At 31.3% G+C, this 24,105-nt stretch overlaps 1 protein-coding gene across 2 annotated transcripts in view; it reads right to left on the reverse strand.

The window, feature by feature from the left end:
- Positions 1-24,105, reverse strand: part of LOC111031228 (rap1 GTPase-activating protein 1) — a 159,658-nt gene that overhangs the window by 105,783 nt on the left and 29,770 nt on the right. Inside the window, exon 1 of one of the 2 annotated variants that reach the window (XM_022311090.1) lies at positions 19,035-19,638. The exons of the other annotated variant lie outside the window; for it this stretch is intronic. Within the exon in view, the coding sequence (XP_022166782.1) occupies positions 19,035-19,087 (53 nt within the window). The 5' untranslated portion in view covers positions 19,088-19,638. Of the gene's footprint in view, positions 1-19,034; positions 19,639-24,105 lie in introns of those variants that run through there. 2 annotated transcript variants of the gene reach the window in all.

A 24,105-nucleotide genomic window follows, 5' to 3' on the forward strand; every position in this document is an offset into this window, starting at 1 on the left:
GCCGTGGTTAAAATTTACCAATTACAAATCAGTACACCGCAGTAAAAGATAACATACAAATTCGATACGAATATACTATAAAATAGAAAATGACACCAGATTAAGTGTTTATCATTAACCAACTGTTGCCTAGAAATCATTTAAAACTATAGTATCATTCGGAACGCTATTGGGCCGAGCCGTGGTGCTGACAGCCAAGTACGTAAAGGCCTAAATCAGCCGTCTATAGCACGGTGGTTGACGGCGGCTTTGATTCTGTCGAACAAGAAGCAATATGGTTGTCGTCCCATTACAGTTAAGATTTGGTTTTCTTTCAACAAAATTTAAATTATTTAACGGACGAAGTAGTGCCTATTCTACATGATACAAATTAAACCATGATAGTAGTGATTATCCAAATCCAGATTTCCTGATAACATAGACAAGCGCCTTATGATTCACCGAATCAAATGCTTTATAGAAATAAGTGTAAATTACGTCAACGTGAGAACGATACTGAAATGATTGCAAAATAAGAGATTACAGGTGGAAGTGGAGAGACCGGGGTGAAAACCGTGATTACACAAAAATACAAAGTTGTATAGGTTGTAGATTTTATAAGACCAACATGGGTATTGGGTTGCGTTTTGTGAAATAAAATTAGTGATGATAAATGCCGAGAACGACTTGTCTATAGTAGTCTGACTGCAGCAGTATACGAACAATACACAATCGACACTTTTCGAACTGCAATAACAATATTAAAAGTATTGCGTGTGTATTATTTTTGGATATCATCGGAAAAAACAGTATGACCGACGCAGAGACTTATAATAACAATCGACAAATGGTATAATACAATAATATAGCTTCTCAATACTTTTGTTTTATTTGAAAAGTTTTTTGAGTGGTAATTTCACCCACCTAGGACTTACATAATATTATTTTGAAAAGTATTAAAATTTAAAACAGTTATTACCAGTGAAGGTCAAACGTTGTTCGTTCATAAATAAAATTGGTTTTTTTATTTTTTTGAATTTCCAACGAAAAACTTTGAATATGTTGTATAATACTTGTATAAAAAAAAACTAAAACTTTAAAGTTTAATTATATTTAAAAAAATAAGATAAAGTAAAACGAAAATAAGCTTTTATTCTCCTTAGTTTATTAAACGTACTTACTTACTGATACAAATTAGTGTGAAAATAATTTTTTAATTTTTTTTTTTAAGTATTTCATATTTTTTAAACAAGTATCTAAGAATTTTATTTTATAATACATACAGTATTGATAAACTCATAAATATAAAATCATTGAGAATTTGGTGTTGTATGTTGATCATACTTGAGGTTTAATGTTTTGTACAAATTGGTTTCAATATTGATTTCCCTTGTAAGTTGCAATGCTCGTCAAACACTTACAACTTTAAACATAACATGTTAACCCTGTAGATCTGGGGTCTTCAACCCTCCACCCGCCTTGTTATTATTTGAGGCCCGTGAACACATCTTAGTCATAGGATGTATTTGTCAACACATTTTTTATCATTTAATACATTTTTTTTAAATGAATGTGACCCTCGAGATTTAAAAAAAATAATAAATGGCCTGCTGACAGATAACGTTGAAGGGACCTACCTATAGATACTAACAACAATACTTTAATAGTGTAGTATGTGTGGTGGTTTTTTCTATGATATGTTACCAATGCAAAATAATACTCAACAGTCAACAATAATTTTATTATGGATAACTAATTCATATGACTGGACTACAATTATATCGTTTGTTAGAATCTGCACTGGGGACGATAACAATATTACATTGTGGGGTGGGTACTCGATGAAAATATTTTGCATGTTAGAGATTTATTTTACAATATAGTCACTCTTTAGTACCTACCTAACGATATTAAGTGTAGGCTGAGTACAATATCATAATCTGTCCACAGTGTCCATTCTGCATTAAACGACGATTTATCCGTCTGAAATAATAAAGAGGCAACTGATTTTAGAACGATATCGCTCTTATAGGATTAACGACGGTATGTGAATGCAATGTCCCTAAAATGCATTACAATCGTCATGAGTCCATGCAAGTTAGGTCGGTGATATCAACTGGGGGAATATATCATATTAAACGCTCGGTATACTACAGCGAGTTGTGAATAAAATCCATGGGGGGGGGGGGGAGAATGGTCCAGCTGTATGAAATAAAATAATAAGTAGAAATTGACTAGGGGGATGTCTTTGTATTTAATCGACTATCGATGGGGTTGTTAACGGTTGGGAATTGTAAAAAAAAACACGCGTAACTATATGTGTAATCTACCTCTTATGTTGATTTTAAATTCGAGGAAAACAGTATTTACGTACCTTTATGGGTATTCCCGTGAGTTTTCGGGGGGGGNGGGGGGGGGGGGGGGTAGATGACATACTGTTTTTTCTCATCACGTCAGTACATATATTTGGAAAAAACAAACCCAACTAAAATACCACTCGCAGTTATATTATGTAAATAATGTCTTGTGTTATGTTGTACCTATTGGGTTTTTCGTTTTTATGAACATATTCGAAAGTTTGCTGACAAATAATTGCAACGACCTGTGTGCTAAAAATAAATAACTTTTTTTTTGTTATCTAATAATTTACCAATAAATTCGTACTTACCAGAAAATGTATTATTTTATAACCCTAAAAATAATGCAAAATTATTAGATTTAAGCCGGCTAAAATGGATGCATTAGACTTTAAAACTAATTAACAGTAATCTCATTTCTCAAAGTAAGATAACCTCTTAAAAGTTATATCCGTTGTTTATTTTATTACTATTTTTTTTTCGAATACCTACCTAACTAAATTAACTAAATTATAACAATAGTCATTAGCATCAGGGTTACAAATTATTCAATTAAGGTTGGTACTTTAACTAACGTTATTTGTAAAAAAAATAATGGCAAGCAATTTTTAAAGAAAAAAAATCATTCTCGAAATGGACGTAAAAGTAATTTATCATATTTCATCATTTAAAATATTTTGTTCAATAATAGAAGTTGGTATAAAAGTTTTTCGGTCATACTTCTTTATTATTAAAATTAAGATTAAACACTAGCTTTTTCATAATACAATGTTTTTATGAAAACGATTGTAACTCCTTAAATTTTAGCATGCAGGCAACTCATTTGACGTTTAATAAATCTATTCAGAATCAAAATAAAAGGGAACTTTAACCATTTATTGTATTACTTGAATGCTTGTAACAATATAGGATATTTTAATTAGAGAAATATTATTGTTACTCACTTTTGCCTTTTGGCTACCTACATATTATTTTGTTACATAATTAATTCTACTTTTTAACTTTTCAAACAAACACATAATATACAAACAATAATAAAGTTAGGTATTGTATGTTTTTATTTATTTTGTATTTTATTTATAAGTTAAACCTGGTTGAAAAAATATCACATAACAATTATCAAAATAATTCTACAGGTTTCATAAAAAAAATATTATTTCTTTTGTACTTTTTTCAAAAATATAATATACTTTAAAATAGGTATATTAAAATATTTTATACGGCAGATTTCTTAGTCCAATTATAAAGTGTAACTGTATTTTTCAGAAGTTATTTTTTACTAACCAGTTACCGTGATTTTCACTTAAGCGTATTACACAACAAGGGAAGACAGAGATTTATCTAAAGAATATTCGTAGCCACATGCTCCCCAAATTCACTCTTCGAATATACAAAGAGAATTTTTGGTATCTCGTTTGGACCTGAAACGAGTTTGGCATTGTTACAGAATAATAGGTGTGCATAAATAAAACATAGCTGCTGACACTTGTTTAAAAATCAAAGGGTCAAGAAACTTTAATAGTGTACAGCCGCTGACGTTCTAACACGATGCTGTTATATAAAGAAGGGTTGAAAATTTGAACACCTGGGAAAGTGGTCTTATAAACTCACTCGTAAATTAATATTTCATTCATCACTAGATATCTGCCGCTTCTCTATAAGTCCTAACGCATAAGAAATATTTTTCTCGTAATCCTGTACTTGTCTCGTTACGTTTATAACATTTTGAACTTAATTTTATTAATAATTCATTAATCAGGAAAAGCATTTTTATATACAATAGCAAAAAATAATTGTTCCCAATTATCGATGAAGTAGTTAAATACTGGTATTAATGTTATGGTGTATAAATTGAGTGTTATAAATAAATAATAAACAATGTGCAAAATTCAGTTCCAAAAAAATAAACGGGTTTACATTGACAAAATAACAGAATATTATTGCTATACATATGTGCTTCCGTTATCCCCCTCATTAACCTGTTAAAACAAGGCTATAAATTAAGGGTTTAATAATGAAAAGTCTGTTATGGTCCATTGTTCAATAAGTGAAAAAAAATGTAACAACAGTTAGTATCTCGATATGTTTATGTTTTGGGGACAACGAAAACAGTCGTTTTAATGAGTGGCTTTCTAGTTTGCCGACTTTTTTTGTCATGCTAAAGAACCTGTCTTTCCACAATGTTTATTTGATATTGAAAAAATCTAACTCAGGTACTTAACCTTAATGAATAACGACGATAACGTTATTCAACTACTTTGGATGTAACAATGATTTTAGTTAGCCAAATTGTCTTTATAATTTTTAAATAAATACCTATTAACGATTAATCAGAATATATATTTTTTAAAAGCCTATAATTTACAAATACATTTTATCAGTCATCTTTAATATTTCAAAGCTTATAGTATACATACAAATGTTTTTTTAGACTTTAAAAACTCAATTGTCAATCAGCACTTTGTTGTGATTACTAATTTGTGTGAAATATCATAATGTCTTATCCAATCTTCAACAAATTTAATAAACTTAATTCCTACAGGCAACAGTTTCCACTTCGAACAGCCCTTGATTTCGGCAAACACTTTATATTTAATCAGAAAGGAATATTTTGATTAAATTATTCACTGCTTGTTTAATATTAATTTAAAATTGTAATGTACAATTTTAAAACTAGGATTTAATAACCTTGGAATCTAATCCTGTATCTTTAAATCTAACAAATTATTGCTGAAGTTAATAATAATGCAATTTTAAACGCAGATAAAATCAAAATCATAATATATCAAGTCATAAATAAGAGCATATATACTATCCAAACACTACACTTGATAATAATAAAAAAATAGTAGGAAATATAGTTTGAAAATTACATTTAGCAAGATTCGAAATTTACTAGGCCATAAAGAACGTTGCTTCGAAATGATTAATTTCCGGACTCTAGGGAGAGGTTCATCGCAAACATATGAAAACGGTTAGGCATAGAAACGACTTGAGATATAAAAAGAGAAACTTGTTATGAGCAAATAAACTATTAAATGTGTCAATACTAACGGTAAATAAAATGTTATTGACTTTAAAAATAAATCACTTTGATTAAAAATAATAATATAATAATTTACTTGGAGCTGATTGAAGATATCATCCTCTGGCAAAACTTAATTAACTTATCTAAATTAAATTATTTATAGATATTTTGGATTAAATTGAATTAAATTTTACAGTAGTTTTTGAATAACGCTTTAAGGTAAAATATTATATAATATAGTAAATAATATTTTTTCAACACTAGAGTATCTCTTTGAAAATGAATGATTGCGTTAAAATCATATAATATCTATAGTCACTTTATTATAATTTATAATACTAATGATTATTAAAAATCTAAGTTTATATAATGTTTATATAGTTTATAAAATATTTTTATATCAATAGATCTCAACATTGATAATCTTACAGACTTCAGTAGCCCAAAACTATTTATAGATATTACTGGTTTTTATTTGTCTATACAATTGTAAGCTTTCCACTTTCGACGTATAAAATATATTTTATAAAAATTAACTTTGAAATGAATACAAGTTTACTAGATCTGAACGAAAATTAAAATGTAGGGACTAGGGGTTCTTCATACTTCGTGAGAGCTCCACGAAGGGTTTCTACTCAACTTATTATTAAAACACATATAAATATTCAATTATTAATAATATGATACGTCTAAATAGTGGAATTATTGTCAAATTTTGGATATACAACCATATAAACTGCCTCTGAAGTAAAACTGTTGACTGTTAATCAAATATTTTAAATTATGTTTGAATACACAGGTCACAGTCACACGATTTAATATTAATTTTAATGTTCTTAATTTATGACTTTTATCTGGAACCAAAATATTTTCAAATAGTCTTCATAACTCTTCATTATGAAAATAAATGAACCCAATACACCTACGGTTCAGCTTTATTCTTATTTGAAATCAGCCAGAAACTGTTACTATTTTTAACGACCAAAGTTAAACAATAGCAATCTATAAACTTTTTTGTAGTTCGAAATATAACAGAATAGTATATCTTTCTGCACCCTCGGTTACGAGTTTACGACATTTGGACTCCCCTTTAAACGTTAAGTACTAACCATAGCGGCCGTCACCCTGTCTAAGGAAACACAATGAACTGAAGACAATGAAGCTGCCCGAGGTGTCTCATTAGGCGGACAAACGAACCGTGACAAATGGAAGACCGGAATTTAGGTTCAAATAATAAGAACTAAAGAAATCGGAAGTTGCAGCTGTCGAAGAAGAATTAAAAATTTGTTATGCATGTAATTAAAATATGACGAAAACATAATATTATAATGGATCAGTGGACGCAGTGTGGTTATTCTACACGTCAGAACCAATCAAGCGAATAACTACTCGAGTGACCATTACAGTGTGTAATCATGAAATCTCGTCAAATCTCCGCCGTTTCTCAGCTAGATATTACATTTTCCAATAATATATTCTTCATTTATTGACAATAATTTTGAAAAACGCTGTCCAAGCGATTCGTCACCGCACTGCATGTGGGTTGTGAGGACTGTTGGACATTGTGGCTTGATTAAAGTGAGTGTCCTTGTAATTTGTTTTGGTGTCTGATCCATCGTCAACCCAACTGGAAGCCAGACAAAATATAACAGAAATGCCGTAATAAATTGGAAAAACTTTTTGAGATACTCAGTATCATCTACAGTCATTAGGTTCATCATCACCAAAATATATCAATGATCAATAAATGAACATGTCATGTCCTATAAAATTAAATAATAAAATGAACTAAGCACAAATACCGATCGATATAGAAAATGAACAAAAACATGCAGTAACATATTAAATTGATTAAAACCGTAAAGTTCAAAATGTATTGTCTGTATTATTATAGTGCCGGGGTTCTCAAAATTCAATATTATTTTGGATGATAAAACCTATTTGAATGGAAAATAGACTGTATTATTACTCGAAATAATTAATTATCATTTTCATTTCGTCAAAATTTTAAAACTGTATTCACTTCGATTTAATAGAAATATTATTATGGTGCAGTAAAGTGGTAGATAATAGAACATTTCTTCATTAATAATTTAAAAATAATAATACTAAATTAAATAATTATTAGTCAGAACGCATGTAACATCAGATATAAATAAATTACATATTAGTCATTAAAATAGGTACTCACCTCTTCAATCATACCATATTTAATACAGTTTTCACTTTTCAGTTTTAACTAACCGCCGTCAACAATAAATTAATTAACCATAAAAAACTCTTAAAAAAAAAAAAAATACACGACCAACTAAAGAAATGTAAATAAAATTATTATAATTCAAAATGTATTTTGGTTTGAAATTAGATTCGTTGACAATAGGTAGGTACTCACTCATAAATGAAATGAACTAGTTACTAGTACATAGTGATTATGGGCTAACTTTCTTTCAACGATTCATCATTTGAGATCATTGATATTTGCTATGGGTGTTACTTGTTCCACGTGACAGCAACTATATGTGAGAATCGTCCGCATTCCAACCGAGAAAAAAGCCTCCGGCCATATATTGTCCACTGACAGGTCCGGTTATTTCAAAGCTAATACGTATTTACAATATATATATTATATATATACACAAACCCGTGTCTCCTTCAAAAAAGTTTGAAAATGTCTTATTCAAAACAGTGACGAGCGTTTTCATAAATCAACAACAGCAGACGCCTGGTGCTCGATTCACGACAGCCCCAGACAACGATCGTCGGTCAACAACAGTTAAACAACGAAATGCTGATTGCCTAATGGTAATGGTAAACGGTTAGGATACACGCGTCATGATGTATATTAAAAGACGAACTTCAATAATTTTAAACTTAAAAGCGGTAATATAATTGTCGAGATTTAATATATTATATACATTCATTATGGCAACATTCTAAACGACCTGTGACACGATTCATTTTTAAATGACTAACGATAAATATACAAGGTATATGGTGTACAAGGTATGGTGACTATGATTCATTTTATTTTAATCAACACATCAAAAACGTATAACGCTGTTAATATTTGAATGTTTATTTGTCTATACTAGTAGAACAAAAAATGTGACGGATACAATTAATTTCTTCCGTAACGTTTTAACGGAATTACTAAAAATACCAGATGTCAATTTGTTTGCTTAACAAAATGTAAACAATTTTCCAACATGCTTTTAACTATTGACTACATAGTAACATTAGCACTTTTAGGAAGGCTATTAATAAACTTGTCAGACAAATAATGCTTCAACAAAAATCGTAAATATAATTGCTAACGTCATCGTCGTAAAGTCGTTTTCTCTCACACGAGTTGGATAGGTATACGGTATGAAATAATTTTTTGAAATCCAAACGTTTGCGTCGCAACGACATTGATTGTTCGCAACTAATAATCAAAACGCAGAAAAAATTACCCTTCTCATGGACGTCGATTGAAAGAAAAATAAGAAAAATGTAGCGCACGCCGAGGTCTCCGAAAAGTTTTCGAGCACGAACGTTCGAGGACAAGCTCATTGCGATGACAAAAAAAATGTAATAAAATAAATTCACAAGTATGTCGTTAACGCGCTATTAAGCCGTCTATGTTTGGTAAACATTCTGCTTGACCGATAGTTATTAAGTGTTGGCCCAAGGTCGAGGTTTATGACTGTTCGGCGGGGCTATGCGATATCATTATATTATTATAAAGTCAAAGGCGGCGTACCCATATGTACTTAGCGTTTGTCAACGAAACTATATAATATTATATCGTTCCGTCGAAAACACTGGCAGCCCTGCAATGTCCGAAATCCAAACAGTCCGCTCGTATTTCACCGAAATATAATCCTTGGCGGTTGTATGAGGGTCACTAGACCCAGCTGCAGATCGTGCCGGTAGACTGAGGAGAGCCGCAGTAATGTCGTCGACCAGCGGAAAATTCGAGTGCCGCGGGATATGATTATATGCAGTGTGTGAGCGCTGCACTTGTGTGTGCTTGTACCTACATAGATAGGTGCTAAAATTCAAATTTCATCGTCCTTTTCCAGTCGGAAACCCCCACACCGCTCCCGCCCCCGTTTCGTGCCGAATAACCGGATTAAAACGGCCGGCATAAATTATTCAAAACTCCTCAGAAATTATTATGCATGCTTCGTTAATTGTGTGGTTTCTAAATAACTCTCCTGGATGCGGAATAGCTACCAATACGTATTCACCGGCGGATGTGCCTTCCTTCATTCAACCGACTAGCTGATCCGCAGACAATTTATTTATTATCGACTAGGTATATCGTACAATGTTTCTCAGACCGACTGCATTGCACGGTAATAACTCCTAGCTATGGATATTGACTATAATTGAGGCAGGTAGGTGCACACAGCTCGAGTAGGTATTACAAAACCGTGTTGTCGTAGTTGCTATTTAGTAATGTTATGCTCAAATATAGTATTGTGTGATGGTATTATAACCGTTAAAAACAGTGAAATTCTAACGATTCGATGAATATATTGCAGCAATTATATTTATACATTTCCACAACGAGTCAATGCAGTTATTTAATTTATTAATCAACAAAGTGAATACTTTTGGTTTTCAATCGTGCAGATGCTCTCTTTCTGTCCAATATAATTATTCAACAGAATTTAAATATTTAATATAAACGTTCAATAATCCCATGATGATTGTTTGAACATAATACGAAACAATTCGATGCGCCCGTCACATAATAATGCCCGTTGAATAATGATATCCTCTAAAACTTACATAACATTGTAAACCATAATAATAAACAGGACGTATATTAGCCGGGACCAATATTTCTAGAACGATTGACAATTTATTCCACAATATATTATAATACAATGAGTGTAAAAAACGGACATATTTTTTTGGCCGCATTAAATATTGAACAAACATACTTCCGGTTTTGTTGATAATAATTATTGAGAAATCACAAACAATTATGCTCTCATTAGTCTAACGGTTTGTTTAAATAATTCTTCGTCAACTATATATACGCCATATTATATTTCAGTGGCGACCAACTTTTCACACGTAACGTAGATTAAGCTAAGCGTTTGGTAATTGTTTTCAATCATATCTAATTCCGCAGCAAATCAAAATATATGTAATACACATATTCGTATTGGTGGCACGTATTCGACACACACGCACACGGTGTACGCTCGACGTCAGGTTTCTCTCCAAACAATCGCTCAAGGCATTTACTACAGATACACGCACACACGCACACACACGCACACACACACACACACACACACACACACACACACNATTGGTGGCACGTATTCGACACACACGCACACGGTGTACGCTCGACGTCAGGTTTCTCTCCAAACAATCGCTCAAGGCATTTACTACAGATACACACACACACACACACACACACACACACACACACACACACTCGCACACACACACTCGCGCGCGGAATATGTTATTTCCAAGTAAAAAAACGGTTTGCCAGGAATTTAAACGACGTAATTAATGGCGCAGAATGCAAACGGGAATCTCTTCCACGGCCGCCTCGGGGCGCATATATAATATTATTTTATAGGTACCAATCCGCGATACACGTACGGTGTGTACACACGAGCAGGGTTTTTCTTCGTTCTCGAGTGTCTCTTTACTCCGGTGCCCTATATAGGCACTCGTATATTCGATTCGGGTCTGTCGGATTTGCGCCGCGGAAGACGGCCCAGTTGAAAACAAAAGAGAATCGAGCAAGGGTGAAAACCATGATATACAGCACTGGGACCGTCTGAACAGAAGTAGCTGCAGAGTATATTATATACATGTATATAGGTTTTGCTGAGAACACGTTCTACCGTACGTGTCCGACCACTCCCATTCACATCTCCAAGCACGTGCGTCAAAATTGGTAAGCTAATACGACAATAAGTATACGCGGCATATTAGTAGTAGGTACCTGTCGGCTGTCAGTGAATTATTCGGGTTCGAGTGACTCGTGACCGACCACATAGGTGCTTGTTATCATATTAAACACGAAGGAAACCAGGTCTGCAAATTACCAACAGCGAAAATCGCTAAACACGACTTCAAAACCATGAAAACTATATAGGTACATGTATAATTGACGTGTGATGTATTCAATTATATTCTTTAAAAACTCCTGGTAGGTATACTCTGGTCATGTGATATCTTACAAGCAGTAGCAGGTAACTGTACATTTATGTTTGCGTTGTATAGAATCTAAAATTATAAATATGAGTAGTCTCGGTATAAATAACACATTATATTATATAGACTCGTTTTAAAACAGGTACTTGTTTTTGCTTTTTTTATTTATTTTTATTATTCATCCATTATGATGCTACGAGAATAATACTATTTAAATGAAGTACAGTTTTTCGCCATGTAGAGTAATCATTCAGTATGATATATGGACGGTATTAAGTACTGCTGACATTCTACTCAATGGTTTTATTCTGTACAAGGATATCATAACATTAACTTTTGGAGATTATCAAGAAAGTTTGACTTTACGAACTTTTAACATTTGACGGCAGAGTTTAGATAGTAAACGTAGAAGTTTAATATCTGTTTATTCCTCACTATATGAACTTTCATTATTCGACCTATCGCATAGACCGGTTATTTTGCGCTGGCATAAGACACTACACTACTGTATTGAAATAGTTTTGTAAAGCCAAAGCAGTATTGTATTTCTCAAGTTATTATATTATGTATAACCATACTTGGTTCTATAAAACGCCAATACTGCACGAACATTAAATTATATAATATAAATGGCAGGACGTGGAATGTATTAATGTAAAATGTAAATGTAAATCGCCAAAGTCCATATGCGTCAAACGATATGTCTGTACTGATTTCCATATACGACTGAAAACAACAACAGCTAGTGCTATCAAACTTAATAATTATTTGTTATATAATAAACGTATAAAACCCATTGACCGAACATAATTTTATATCATTATCTAGTGGGTGGGTAATTTCTTTATAGTATTCTATTAATAATACATTAATACATGGATCAGATGTAAAAATTGTTATGAAATACAAATGACTTTGACACACATTTTTTTTTATTATTGTTGAATAGTGACGTTAGTAATACATTGATTACATTTTCTAAAAAACTCTTATCACGATGTTAAACATATAGAACCATACATCTCTTTTTAACTAAATTATATATCCTAAAATACAATAAGCTTAATTAAGCAGATAGCATGATATTATACAAATGTAAGCTGTACGTTGCCTTAAAATCACAATATAATAGATTATAAATTCATTATTTTGAAATATAATTTATAATAATATAAATTTTTTACTACCAATTGTAAAGTGTAGTAATAATAGTATTTAATTGTATATTGTCAGTATTTTACGATTTTTAATTTTTTAAGCATATAGCCATTGATGAAGAATAATAATTTATTAAAAGCAAATTGATTTAACACTATATGGGTTAATAATCTATGTAATTGTGTCATTGAAGTCTGTACCTGTAATAAAAAAATGGATTCTTATTTGTTCTTAAAAACATACATCATTATTATTCATTACTATGGCTGGAAGTGTAAATTGTTTATCACATAATATATTATACGTCAATATTTAATGATAAATATTACCTATTATTTATTATTTGATTGTCAAGCTCTTTTTTTGTTCTATGCCCGTCTATATATAGTTTAATAAATAAATGAAATATACTTATTCTTCTACATGTACAAATAATTTAAATTATAACACTATTCAATAATTAAGTTAAAATGTTGCACTGTAAAGTTATTATGATGCTATATTTTATAAAACAACATAAAGTAAATAAAAACGTAAAATAAATATCCACTGTAGGTGTCGGCATAATAAATGGGTATAGAGAGATAATAAAAATAATAATAAAACACTCGATTTTATTTTTATTTAGGTACCCCTACACCTACAGTGGCTTAGTCGAAACAAAACTGTGATGCAAGTACAGCGCTTTCAGACAATTAAATTTAAAATTAACATTTCACAATACTTGACATAATAACATCAAAATAATAATTAGTTTCCGGTGAAATGTATAACTTCATTTTCCGGGACATTTTATTCAATATTTTACACGTCCACTCATTTTATCATCTCTCGAACACATTCGCGGCGAACTATATAATGCAAGAAGTGTGGGACGGTCATAAAACGTCAAGAAAATTATTAACACAAACCGGTTCAGAACACTAAAACCTCCAACATAACTATAACAATACTATAATATCAATTATTATGTGGTCTCGTCGTAATGGTAAATAATCGTGGCTATATGTACACTACAGATTACCTACATGGAATCAAATGCGACGTTTGCTTTTTTTTTCGCAAACTGTCGGGTTGAGGGTTTGAAAATCGTCATTACGTCCTCGTCAAGTGCACACTCGAATTTTTATTTTCGATTGTAACAAAAGTTCAATGGGCCCCGATCGAATGAATATACAGACGTATGTCTGTATAGGCCACTCAAATGTGAGAAACGCTCCCCGTAGTGTATATGTATTTCGATCGAATAAAAGGGTTGAGTGAAATAAAAAAATAACAATAAGAGTACATTATTGAAAAACTAACGAGTCATATAAATATGTAGTTCACACATCGCATTCAAGTACCTAGTCAAAACGTGAATCTAAAGCCAAATGAGAAGGACGGCACACGGACACGTGTATATATATAGGGCGCATACTATATTATTGTGTTTTACTCCTTTACACGTCATATTGTGGTCAATCATAATAATTTGAAAAACATTTTAGTATATTGGGTGGCAGACGGAGATTTGAACAGGTTTAACCACGAATGTTTAACTAATAAATGGTCGGGTTAACCACATTAAAAGACTTGTCTTATGTATACTACTGTGGTCAACCAGACGTGGTATATGACTTAAAAACAAGTGGTTATCAGATTTGACAACTAAATAAAAATAAAAGAGGAAAACAATTTAAGTAATTCGAAAACATTTTTTTTTTGTTTTTAGTTAAACCCTAACCTCATAATCTTGTCGCGTGGATCAGATGTTCATTTCATTTTACTCTTACGGTGACAGACAAGTGCTGTAAAGGCATACGACGACTTCTACACCTACTTAGTTATCCGTACACTATTTGATCCCATTTTATTCTCCGTCGTAGGTTTTTTCTTTTTTTTTTTTTTAGACGCTATCCAAACTGTTGCGTCATTTGCGGTGCTCGCGTGGAATTGTGTAACGGTCATGGGTGGTTAGTTTTTAACACTTGTAGAATGCCTTTGAACAGCTAGCGGGAGGTCGATGGCCGTTTTTTTTCTTTTCGCCACTCCCGTAAAAGGCAGTAAGTATTATAGCAGTGGCTTTCGCCCGCGATAACACAGACAATAACGAATCGCATACGCGGAGCGAACACAATCGCGAGGGATATAGAAGAAAAAAAAGTCCACCACTCATACTTAGACGCTGAAAATGATGAAAGGGAGCTCTTGCTTTAACCCCTTTTTAGTGGCCAACTGTGACTTGAGTTTTTACGAAACACACCTGTCCAGGCACGGGGGAATCGCATATATATATATATATATATACGCGTTGAATGAAGGGGAACGTAAATTGTTTTTTCTTTCCTACACCTATTATATAAAGACTCGGATCGGTAATTGTGTCTTGGCTATGAATATATTTGAATAAACATGTGGTAATTTTGATAAACATAAAAATGTCCAACCGTTTGTACGTAACTCTTCTTCTATATATTATTATCCTATTGTCGCTGGTTGATATTTTTTATTCGATTTCATACTTAATACAATTTTTTTTCTGTTTTATTGAGAGTACTAGAGTAGTCTAAATATATCACTTCATACACAATTATAACATTGATTCATTTTGCCACAGTAAGTTGCTGGTATACCTAATTTATTGGTAAGAATAGGCATTTTTCATTTTTTACTATTGGTTTTTTCTAAATGGATATTGTACAAATGGGAATTCTGTGTACAAATTATTGTTTCAATGAATTTTTTTTAACCTTTTGAAATTTAATTTAAACAAATATAATACTAATACAAAACACATTACATATTTTTATGGCCCTTTTCAAATATCTGAGTAAACTTAATTAACTTAATTAGATACTCATAATTGACTATTGAACATTCGAGTATTTTATAACCTATATATATATTATAATAGATAGAGCCTTATAACACAACAAAATCATTTTATCAACAAACCAAATGTACATACTAATAATTTGGTATCTGATAAGGTTGGTAAATCTAAAAAATGATATTTTAATTTAAAATACTTTCGATTTAACTTTAAACATATTCAATTTATTAATATCAGTAAAAGTATTTGAGAAACACTGCAGAATTGATCAAAAACCAAAAATTCACCCTAGTTACATTACTTAAGGCTATTTAATTTCAATATAACCAGTTTGGCAAATAAATTATTGATTTCTAAGTTTTTGTCGTTTTTTTATGATGGAGCCGTGATTTTAAAAAAAGTTTTATGATTTATTACTCGACTAAGAACCATAAACATGTTACATTTTAATAACATCACGACGATATATTATAAACTTTAGTACCTAAATCCCTAATAGATTTATCAAACCTAAGTCTATAATATCGTAGTATATAAAAATCATTATTTTTATATTTTGGACTTTAAGTGCACAGCAATTTGCGTCGACTTTGTTACTTAAGAACTACAAACGGTACGTCTACATTAAATATAAATAATATTAAAATTCTGATCTAGTTTACGTCTATTACATATTATAGTTGTAGTAACCCACACAGTTTCGTTTCCACTGCGTTGGCCGAATCAAATTAACCATTGCCAACGATTTGCGATCATAAAATAACGTTGACGACCGACTACTTAAGCACAACACGCGTTTGTTGTGCGTACCTATATACTACATTATACATAGGTACGTGGTAGCCGAGATTTATTTATTTTTTATTATTACTTATTCTCTTAGAAATTTCCCCTCTGCCACTGTGCAGATAACAATTTATTAGCTACTGTCAAGTGAAAACCGAAACCAGCTCCGGGCACGTCCCCCTCGTCCCCTTTACCCGTGTGCATAATATTATACACACGAGCTCATCGACATCGGGACCACATCATTGGACCACTCGCATATATAATAATATAATAAGTAATAACACCCATCGTCGTCCGGGGGGTCCTCGTGTGGTTTAATCGGATCAGTTATACATGTTAATAGGTAACGCGCGTATTGTACTAACCGGTGACAAACAAAAAAATAAAATAAAATTCAACCCAACCTGCTGATGGATCCCGTTCTATGAGCCCGCCTTTGTAGTGGTATAGACACGCGACACGGAATACAGATGACGACCCGGCCACGATATCGGTATGATGTCACCTCCTCGAGACGACGGCCCAATTCGATTCACACGTTTTCACATGTATAATATTATATTTTGATTTAATTATTTTTTAATATGTGTATCGCATATATTATGCACGTTGCTCAAGACACATCGGTCGTATATGATTCAGATTTCGTGAAAAAAACAGAACCCGCCATCGTGTAAAACGGTCGACATGTGTTGCTTTGATTTTTTATGACGCAACTGGTCCACACGCAAAAAAAAAAAGAATAATAAAATAAACGTACTGACCCGAAACATAATATCCCCACGGAGATTTCGGACGGCGATAACCCGTTGGGTGGACACAATTCAGGTAAAACGATACCGGATGTGTTTTGACGTGGGTTATCGCTTGTATTAGCATTTGTCCGGCTCTTATTGGTACCGAACAACACGAATGTTTTGAACAATCGTTTAATACTTTGTATTAAACACAATTATAAATGGTCCGATTCAACATCATTAAGGGAACTCTCACATTTGAAAAGGATCAAAGTTTTTATTCGAATCTAACACTTTATAATTTTGTTTTATTAATGAACTAATATGGTAGTCCATAAAAAAGACAAATTTTATAATTTACTTTTTATCCCGTTAAAACTACGTTTAGTTGACATTTTAAAATTGAAGGTATTTTAATTGTATCTATATAAGTCGTCAATGATTGTCCAACATAAAATGCAAAGAATGGTTTTTTAAATTTTAACTCATCGTTTAGACGTTTAGTGAATACATAATACTATGATAGATAATGATGACATACAAAATAAATTTCTGCTTTTGACATTTTTATCACTTCATACGAAACTGATAAATAAAGTAGGTATTGTCTTTTGTAAGACATTAAAATAATTGTTGTAAATTATATATACAATAGTAATTTAGATCTTTCCTTTATTTCGTATGTATAGTATATTAATATATGAGTGTATGTCACTATGACTAACTGCAGTTTTTAGATTAACGAATGATGGATTACAGTATTTTACACGAAATATGATAAATTAATTGATGTACAATTTTCTAGTTTTTAACTATAATATTGCAAATATGTATCAAATTTTTAGTTGACCTAAATAAGGTATTTCTAGTTATTTTATAAGTCAACACAATTGTGAGAAGAATTTTAAATGTACAGTATGTACGTAGTTTTCATTACTGTGTGAAGTATTATTTTATTACTTAAACCCGTTATTTATTACACATTCAAGTAAGTAAACGATTTCCCTTGGGGATTTAATATTTTTTATTAATATTTAACTAAACAGCTAGGCACCTAGCATAATTTTTAAATCATCATAAGATAATTTTATCAAAATTTAACATAATTTATGAATTTTAGATGTGTTGACTGTTGATATGAAATATCTCATTTAATGCGATGTTGAAACTTATTATAATAAGAGTTGCACGCACTTAAAGTTTGCCTGAGTAAATCAAGAACTATGTTAAAGAAAAATAACAAATTCTATATCTAAATATTATAACTTCGATATCAACCAAGGTATATCTTTAATTTACTTCAAGAATAGGATTACTTTTGCTATGCAATTTGGTATCGTAACACTTTTAATGTAATTTGCATAACATTTTGTGTGCTTGACATCATATTGTCATAATAATTATTAGAACGCAATCAAAATCCATTTTTTTTATAATAAAAAAAACCACTTTGTACATTCTATATTTTGTTAATCTAAAGTTGACTTTATGTATTTTTATACATTTGAGCAGAAATTCGTTGTTTAAATTTAAATGAAAACGAATTTCATTATAAATTTAAAATTACTTTTTTACAATATAACAAGTATTTATTTTGGAAAATAGTTTTTAATATTATTTACAAGCCAAAACAATTTAATGCAAATATAACCATTATAAATACATGACCCGAATTTTAACTGGATTAAAAACATTTAGTACTTTGTTTTGATATTATAAAAAAAACTGGTAGGTAGCGTAAACACAACACAAAGCGTTAATATAATTACACCAATAAAAACCAAATTCCTAAAACAATGACTAAATAATACTGCTCATAATAATATTATATTCTGTGTAGGTACCCAATAACAATAATAATAATATTAAAAATATTCAGAACGGTGAGCACAATCTACGAGGAAAACTCAACAACGATCGCTGAGTCATGACAATAATAACTAATATTCCTAATAAATGAACAATAATAACGAGAATGTCATAAAATCTGTTACCCGTCTTGTTTGCCGTCTTGGGCCAGCCTGTCGATCATCTGCATGTCGATCATTTCACATCAGCCGCCACCGCACACGCGCCAAACCATGATCATACGCATCGACAAATATCACAGATCGCCCCCGCAATTATCGCTTACACCCACCCACGCACGTCACACGCGTCAATAAATCACGCGAAATTGTTCGGAAAGTGACAGACAACACGAAGTCTTGAAAAACGCACACTCGGCAAAAAACGAAAAAAAACGAAAATAAACAAGTGACCAACGAACAATCAGCTGGTGTTTTGTTAAGCGGAAAAAATATTCAGAGAAATCGATCGAGATAATCTTTAAATAGAATAGCGAAACAATTAAAAGTCGATTGATCCACGGATCGAAGTATCGAGTTCGTTAATTAATTGAAAACACAAAAATCCACACTAGGTAATAATAATAACTGTAATATAATATACGTGACGTTAAACTGTACAAAATCGAAGTCTTCGAAAGCTCGTCACTGCACTATATCAGTACGACACTGTCGTAAAAAAATTCGCGATCGGTTTATTAATAATAATAATAATAATGACGGACCGAATGCACGCGTCGCCCAGTGCTCACAAAAGCACACTGACACCGCCGGCGGACCGGTGGACGTGGATGGATATAAAAATACACACACACACACGCACACACGTGTATGTATATATATATATATATATGTGCATAGTATATTGTGTACGTATAAAACGAAATCGCTACAAAACTGGTCTTTATCCCCGCAACGACGAGCGGTGCGTGCGTGCGTGCCCACTCTGGTAGTCTGGTTGTATGCGTGAGCTCGCGCGCGCGCGTGTGTGTGTGTGTGTGTGTGTGTGTGTGTGTGTGTGTGTGTGCGTGTGTGAGTGTACCTACATAATAATAATATTATAGTGTATAGCGAAGAGCCCCTCCAGGCTCGCGACCAATGGGGGAACAACAATAATAATAATAACAACAAAAACAACCGTGTGACGTGACCCACAATCGGTTCGACTGTGCTTCCGACGCCGCCGCCGCGGATGTCAGATTAACGCCGTCGCGGAGTCCGGATGACGCAAAACGATTTTGAAAATAATAATAAGAATGGTAAAAAAAAAAAATTTCGCGGATTCAGAGCAACGGCGAGGGGTGTGATTGATTTCCGACCACCCCCTGTGGCCGATTACGGATTACCGGCGGGTGGTTGTCGGATACGCTGCACATTATCATCAACACAATCCGTGGGGGAGGTTGTTGAACTGGATTAAGCGCGGCCAATAATATAAAACACACATTACAGTGTGATGATAGTACTTAGCAGTAGGTAGGTACGTTTTGTTTTTCGTTTGCATTGCACTGGGCCACTCGGCGGAAATCGGCCCCATGCACGCTATGAGCATTGTACGTCATGTTACATGCACCATTATTGAGACATTATTACGTATAATCCCCATTTTTGCATTGTCCTCTACGCCATTCAACCATATTGTACCAGAGTATTAGCTGTTTTATTTTGATAACAGTGGCTTTATTAAATATAATATTTCAATACCGTCCACAGTGTTAATAATATTTCTTTACTACAACCGGCATAGTCATAATAACACCATATTACGTAAAATGTTTAAATGTATATTAAGTAAACCATGTTCGGCTGTAAATATAATATTGACAAACGACAAATACGGCTCAATTGTATCATGACGTAGGTATAGGATGCATTGCAGCCATTTTTCACAATAGGTATTCCAGGCAAAATGGATCTAATCCAGTATTGAACCGAACGTCGAGGTAATAAAAGAGGTTGTAATAATGGTATAGGTATATAATAATCTGCAAATTTAATATACGCGTGTTATGATTATTACGTCGATAGTTGAACTTTGAAAAAAAAACTAGGATGTATATAATTTCTTTTCGGAAATGTTGTTTTCTCGCTTCTTAAAATGACGTAAGCATTTTTTTTCCATAAACGTAAATACTAAATAGTTTTTGAAATAATGAGTGATCTTCGATAAAAAAATCATCCGGTTGGTACTACCGTACCAGTTAAATATCCATTTACTGTGTCCAACATTACTAAATAGTTGTTTGGTCGATAGGTATAGGTGTTAGGTATGATTCGGGAGTTGCCGTGATCGATTCAAATGGACTAGAAGAACATTAATTTTTGTGAAATCGCATTTTTTTTACTTTTATACAAGTTTTTTCGACAAGAACTTTTCAATGGCTTATAAGACACCACCAGCTATAATATTATATTGATGTGGTTTTATTTGTTGTAGGATATAAGTAGTACTGGGCTCATATTAAAATCAACTGCAGTTGTTGTATAAATATATTAACCACTAGCCATTATCTTTGATTATAGGATGCAACCAATAGTATTTATTTTAATCATCGCTTAATGTGAAATAAGCTTCAAGCTACTTCTAGCTCGAAATCAGCACAGAACTGTTAAAATAAAATCCACACCAATGTGGTAGGGTTTACTGTTTACCGTAAATGTTAATCACCCATAAAAAATGAAAAAAAATTATCCATCTACTATAAAATAAATATTTTTAAGAATATTATTCTTTATAATATTACTGATCTGTTAAGTACCTATAATCACACAAAAATAATAATTACCGAAAATCGAAAGTATAATTAAAACCCTTAAGTGTTTTTCTAAATAATCGGTTATTATCACTAAAATTAAAATGCAGTGGAGGGTTTTCAAAATATGCTTAAAAATATTTAAGCCTGCAGCAATTGTACTAATTGATTATTTTTTTTATAAAAAGTATTAAGTGCAATTTTTTTAATTTGAAACTGCGTTAAAAATAATATCTTCATTAAAGTTCGAATAAATTATGTATAGTAATTTAAAAAACCTAATATATATACATAGGTATAGTTATTACATACTTTTAAATTTACCTGTAAACATTTTTTTGAAACTTAATTTTATATATATAATGTATGTAGGAACAATTTGTTAATTTCATATTTACTGTATGCCTATTATTTGAAGTTATAATGTGATGTACTTACACGAATAAAGTAGCCAGCCAATAGTGACTTTTTATAATAAATACTAAATTAAAATAGTCTTGGTTTTTATTCCTTCCAATGACGGGTTCGTTAAATCTCCGGATCGTTCTTCGAGAAGGATTGATTGGAATAGTGTCAGAACCAAGAGCGCGGATATTAGGGAATTTGAATGGTCTGATGAGTTCCTGACTATATAGGAATTAAATCGATTATTTCTAAAATATAAAATTTGAATAATGAATTATTTTCTTGTATTAATATATTTACCATAAACACACATTCGCATACGCAATTATTATGCTCATATAAAGTCATAATTCTTGCAATATTTAATTATAGTTCCAATAATGATCTGAAATTTTACCACCCAAGAAATATATATTTTTACTAACTAACACTGATGACTAATGAGATTCCACAAAATTATAGGTCCTATAACTATATTAGTATATACTATGTAATATAAATTATAAAAAAGATAGTTTTCAGCAAAAAAACTATTAGGTATTTATTAGTTGTATCATATGCGCAATTTGATTTTTAAAAAAAATGTAAAATAATTTAAAATGTAAATACTACAATAGTATTTATAAATGTATAACAATTATCCGATTGTAACCAATTTCTTTTATTTATACTTACCAGTATCCTTTTATCGTTTTTTCAATAATATATTGAATAGAGAACAATATAATTGTTATGTATAAATATTTGTATCGAATAATATAAATGTCTACACTGTAAGACATTTCACATGTTTTTTAATTACTTACATTTTTTTGGTATGAATTACGTAATCTTTTATTTAAACAATGCTTTTAATTAGATACATATTATTATTTATGTGTATGTACTATGTCTATATGTATACAAGAATTTGTATTGGTATTAATGTCAGGTTCATTTTTTTTATATATTTTTATGTTCCAAAAACATTTAGTAATGACACCACAGATTTTCGCTTTATGCGGGCGATGAATTTAATACGCTTTTCAAAAGTATTAAATTGGATGTTAGATTTGTCAACCGGCTCCCTATTGCAATACCCATCAAACTTGTCTTCACTGAAGTGTTACATGGTGGAATTCCAATAACAGTAGTTTTTGTCACTATAAAAAGGAAACATTTTAAAATTTTTTTTTTTGAATGACGCTTACTGTTTTCATATTTGATTGTCACAATATATATTTTATAAGATTAATTTAGTTTCTAATTTTCTTATATTTTTATTTAATATAATTTTCAGTAGTATAGTAAAAAAATGTCTGGTATGATTGATTCTCTAACTATCTTATTACTACCTAATTTAAGAGTTTCTCCTCTATTCTCCCCTTAACCACTCTCCTCAAACGCTGCGTTTATAATTCTAATGTAGGAATAGTATATAATATTATGTTCTACCAATTATATGCCAAATTAAGTAAATGAACAAATTCGTAGGGTATAACGATATGGGCCCTCGTTCTTAGAATAATGTGAATTACAGTGACTATATTTCTAATGTATGAACTTGTGTAAATTCATTACTGGAAAATTGTTTATGTCTACTACATATTTGTGTTAAAAGAGGTTCACCTCTAAAAAATAGGATAAATAATATTTTTTTAAGAAAGAAAAGTGTTGGTGGATATTATTACTAAAAGTTCTACAGCTTTCTTTTTATTAGATATTTCATTTCATGTATCATATGTTTTGAAATGATTAAATGCGTATAATCCCAAAACTCCGCATGATACCCCTTTTTCCTCCCAGTGTTGGTACTTTATCTAAGTTATTCGATCTAAACCTATTTACGGGGAGAAATCACACAATAGTTTTCATTGACATTCATAATATAAAGAGGGGATAGAATTGAAAATTACACTTTATTTTTTCGACATAAAGCAATTTCAAAAAGTATGAAAAAAGTATCAAATGTATTTTGATAGAACAACATTCAATAATTTTATTTAACTATAGGTGGTAGGTATTTCAAAAAGCTGGATTTTATAATCAAGTATTTGTTACAAATTTACATTATTTGTCAG

The sequence above is a fragment of the Myzus persicae genome, unplaced genomic scaffold (assembly GCF_001856785.1).
Source record: "Myzus persicae strain clone G006 unplaced genomic scaffold, MPER_G0061.0, whole genome shotgun sequence".
In the NCBI taxonomy this organism is placed as follows: domain Eukaryota; kingdom Metazoa; phylum Arthropoda; class Insecta; order Hemiptera; family Aphididae; genus Myzus; species Myzus persicae.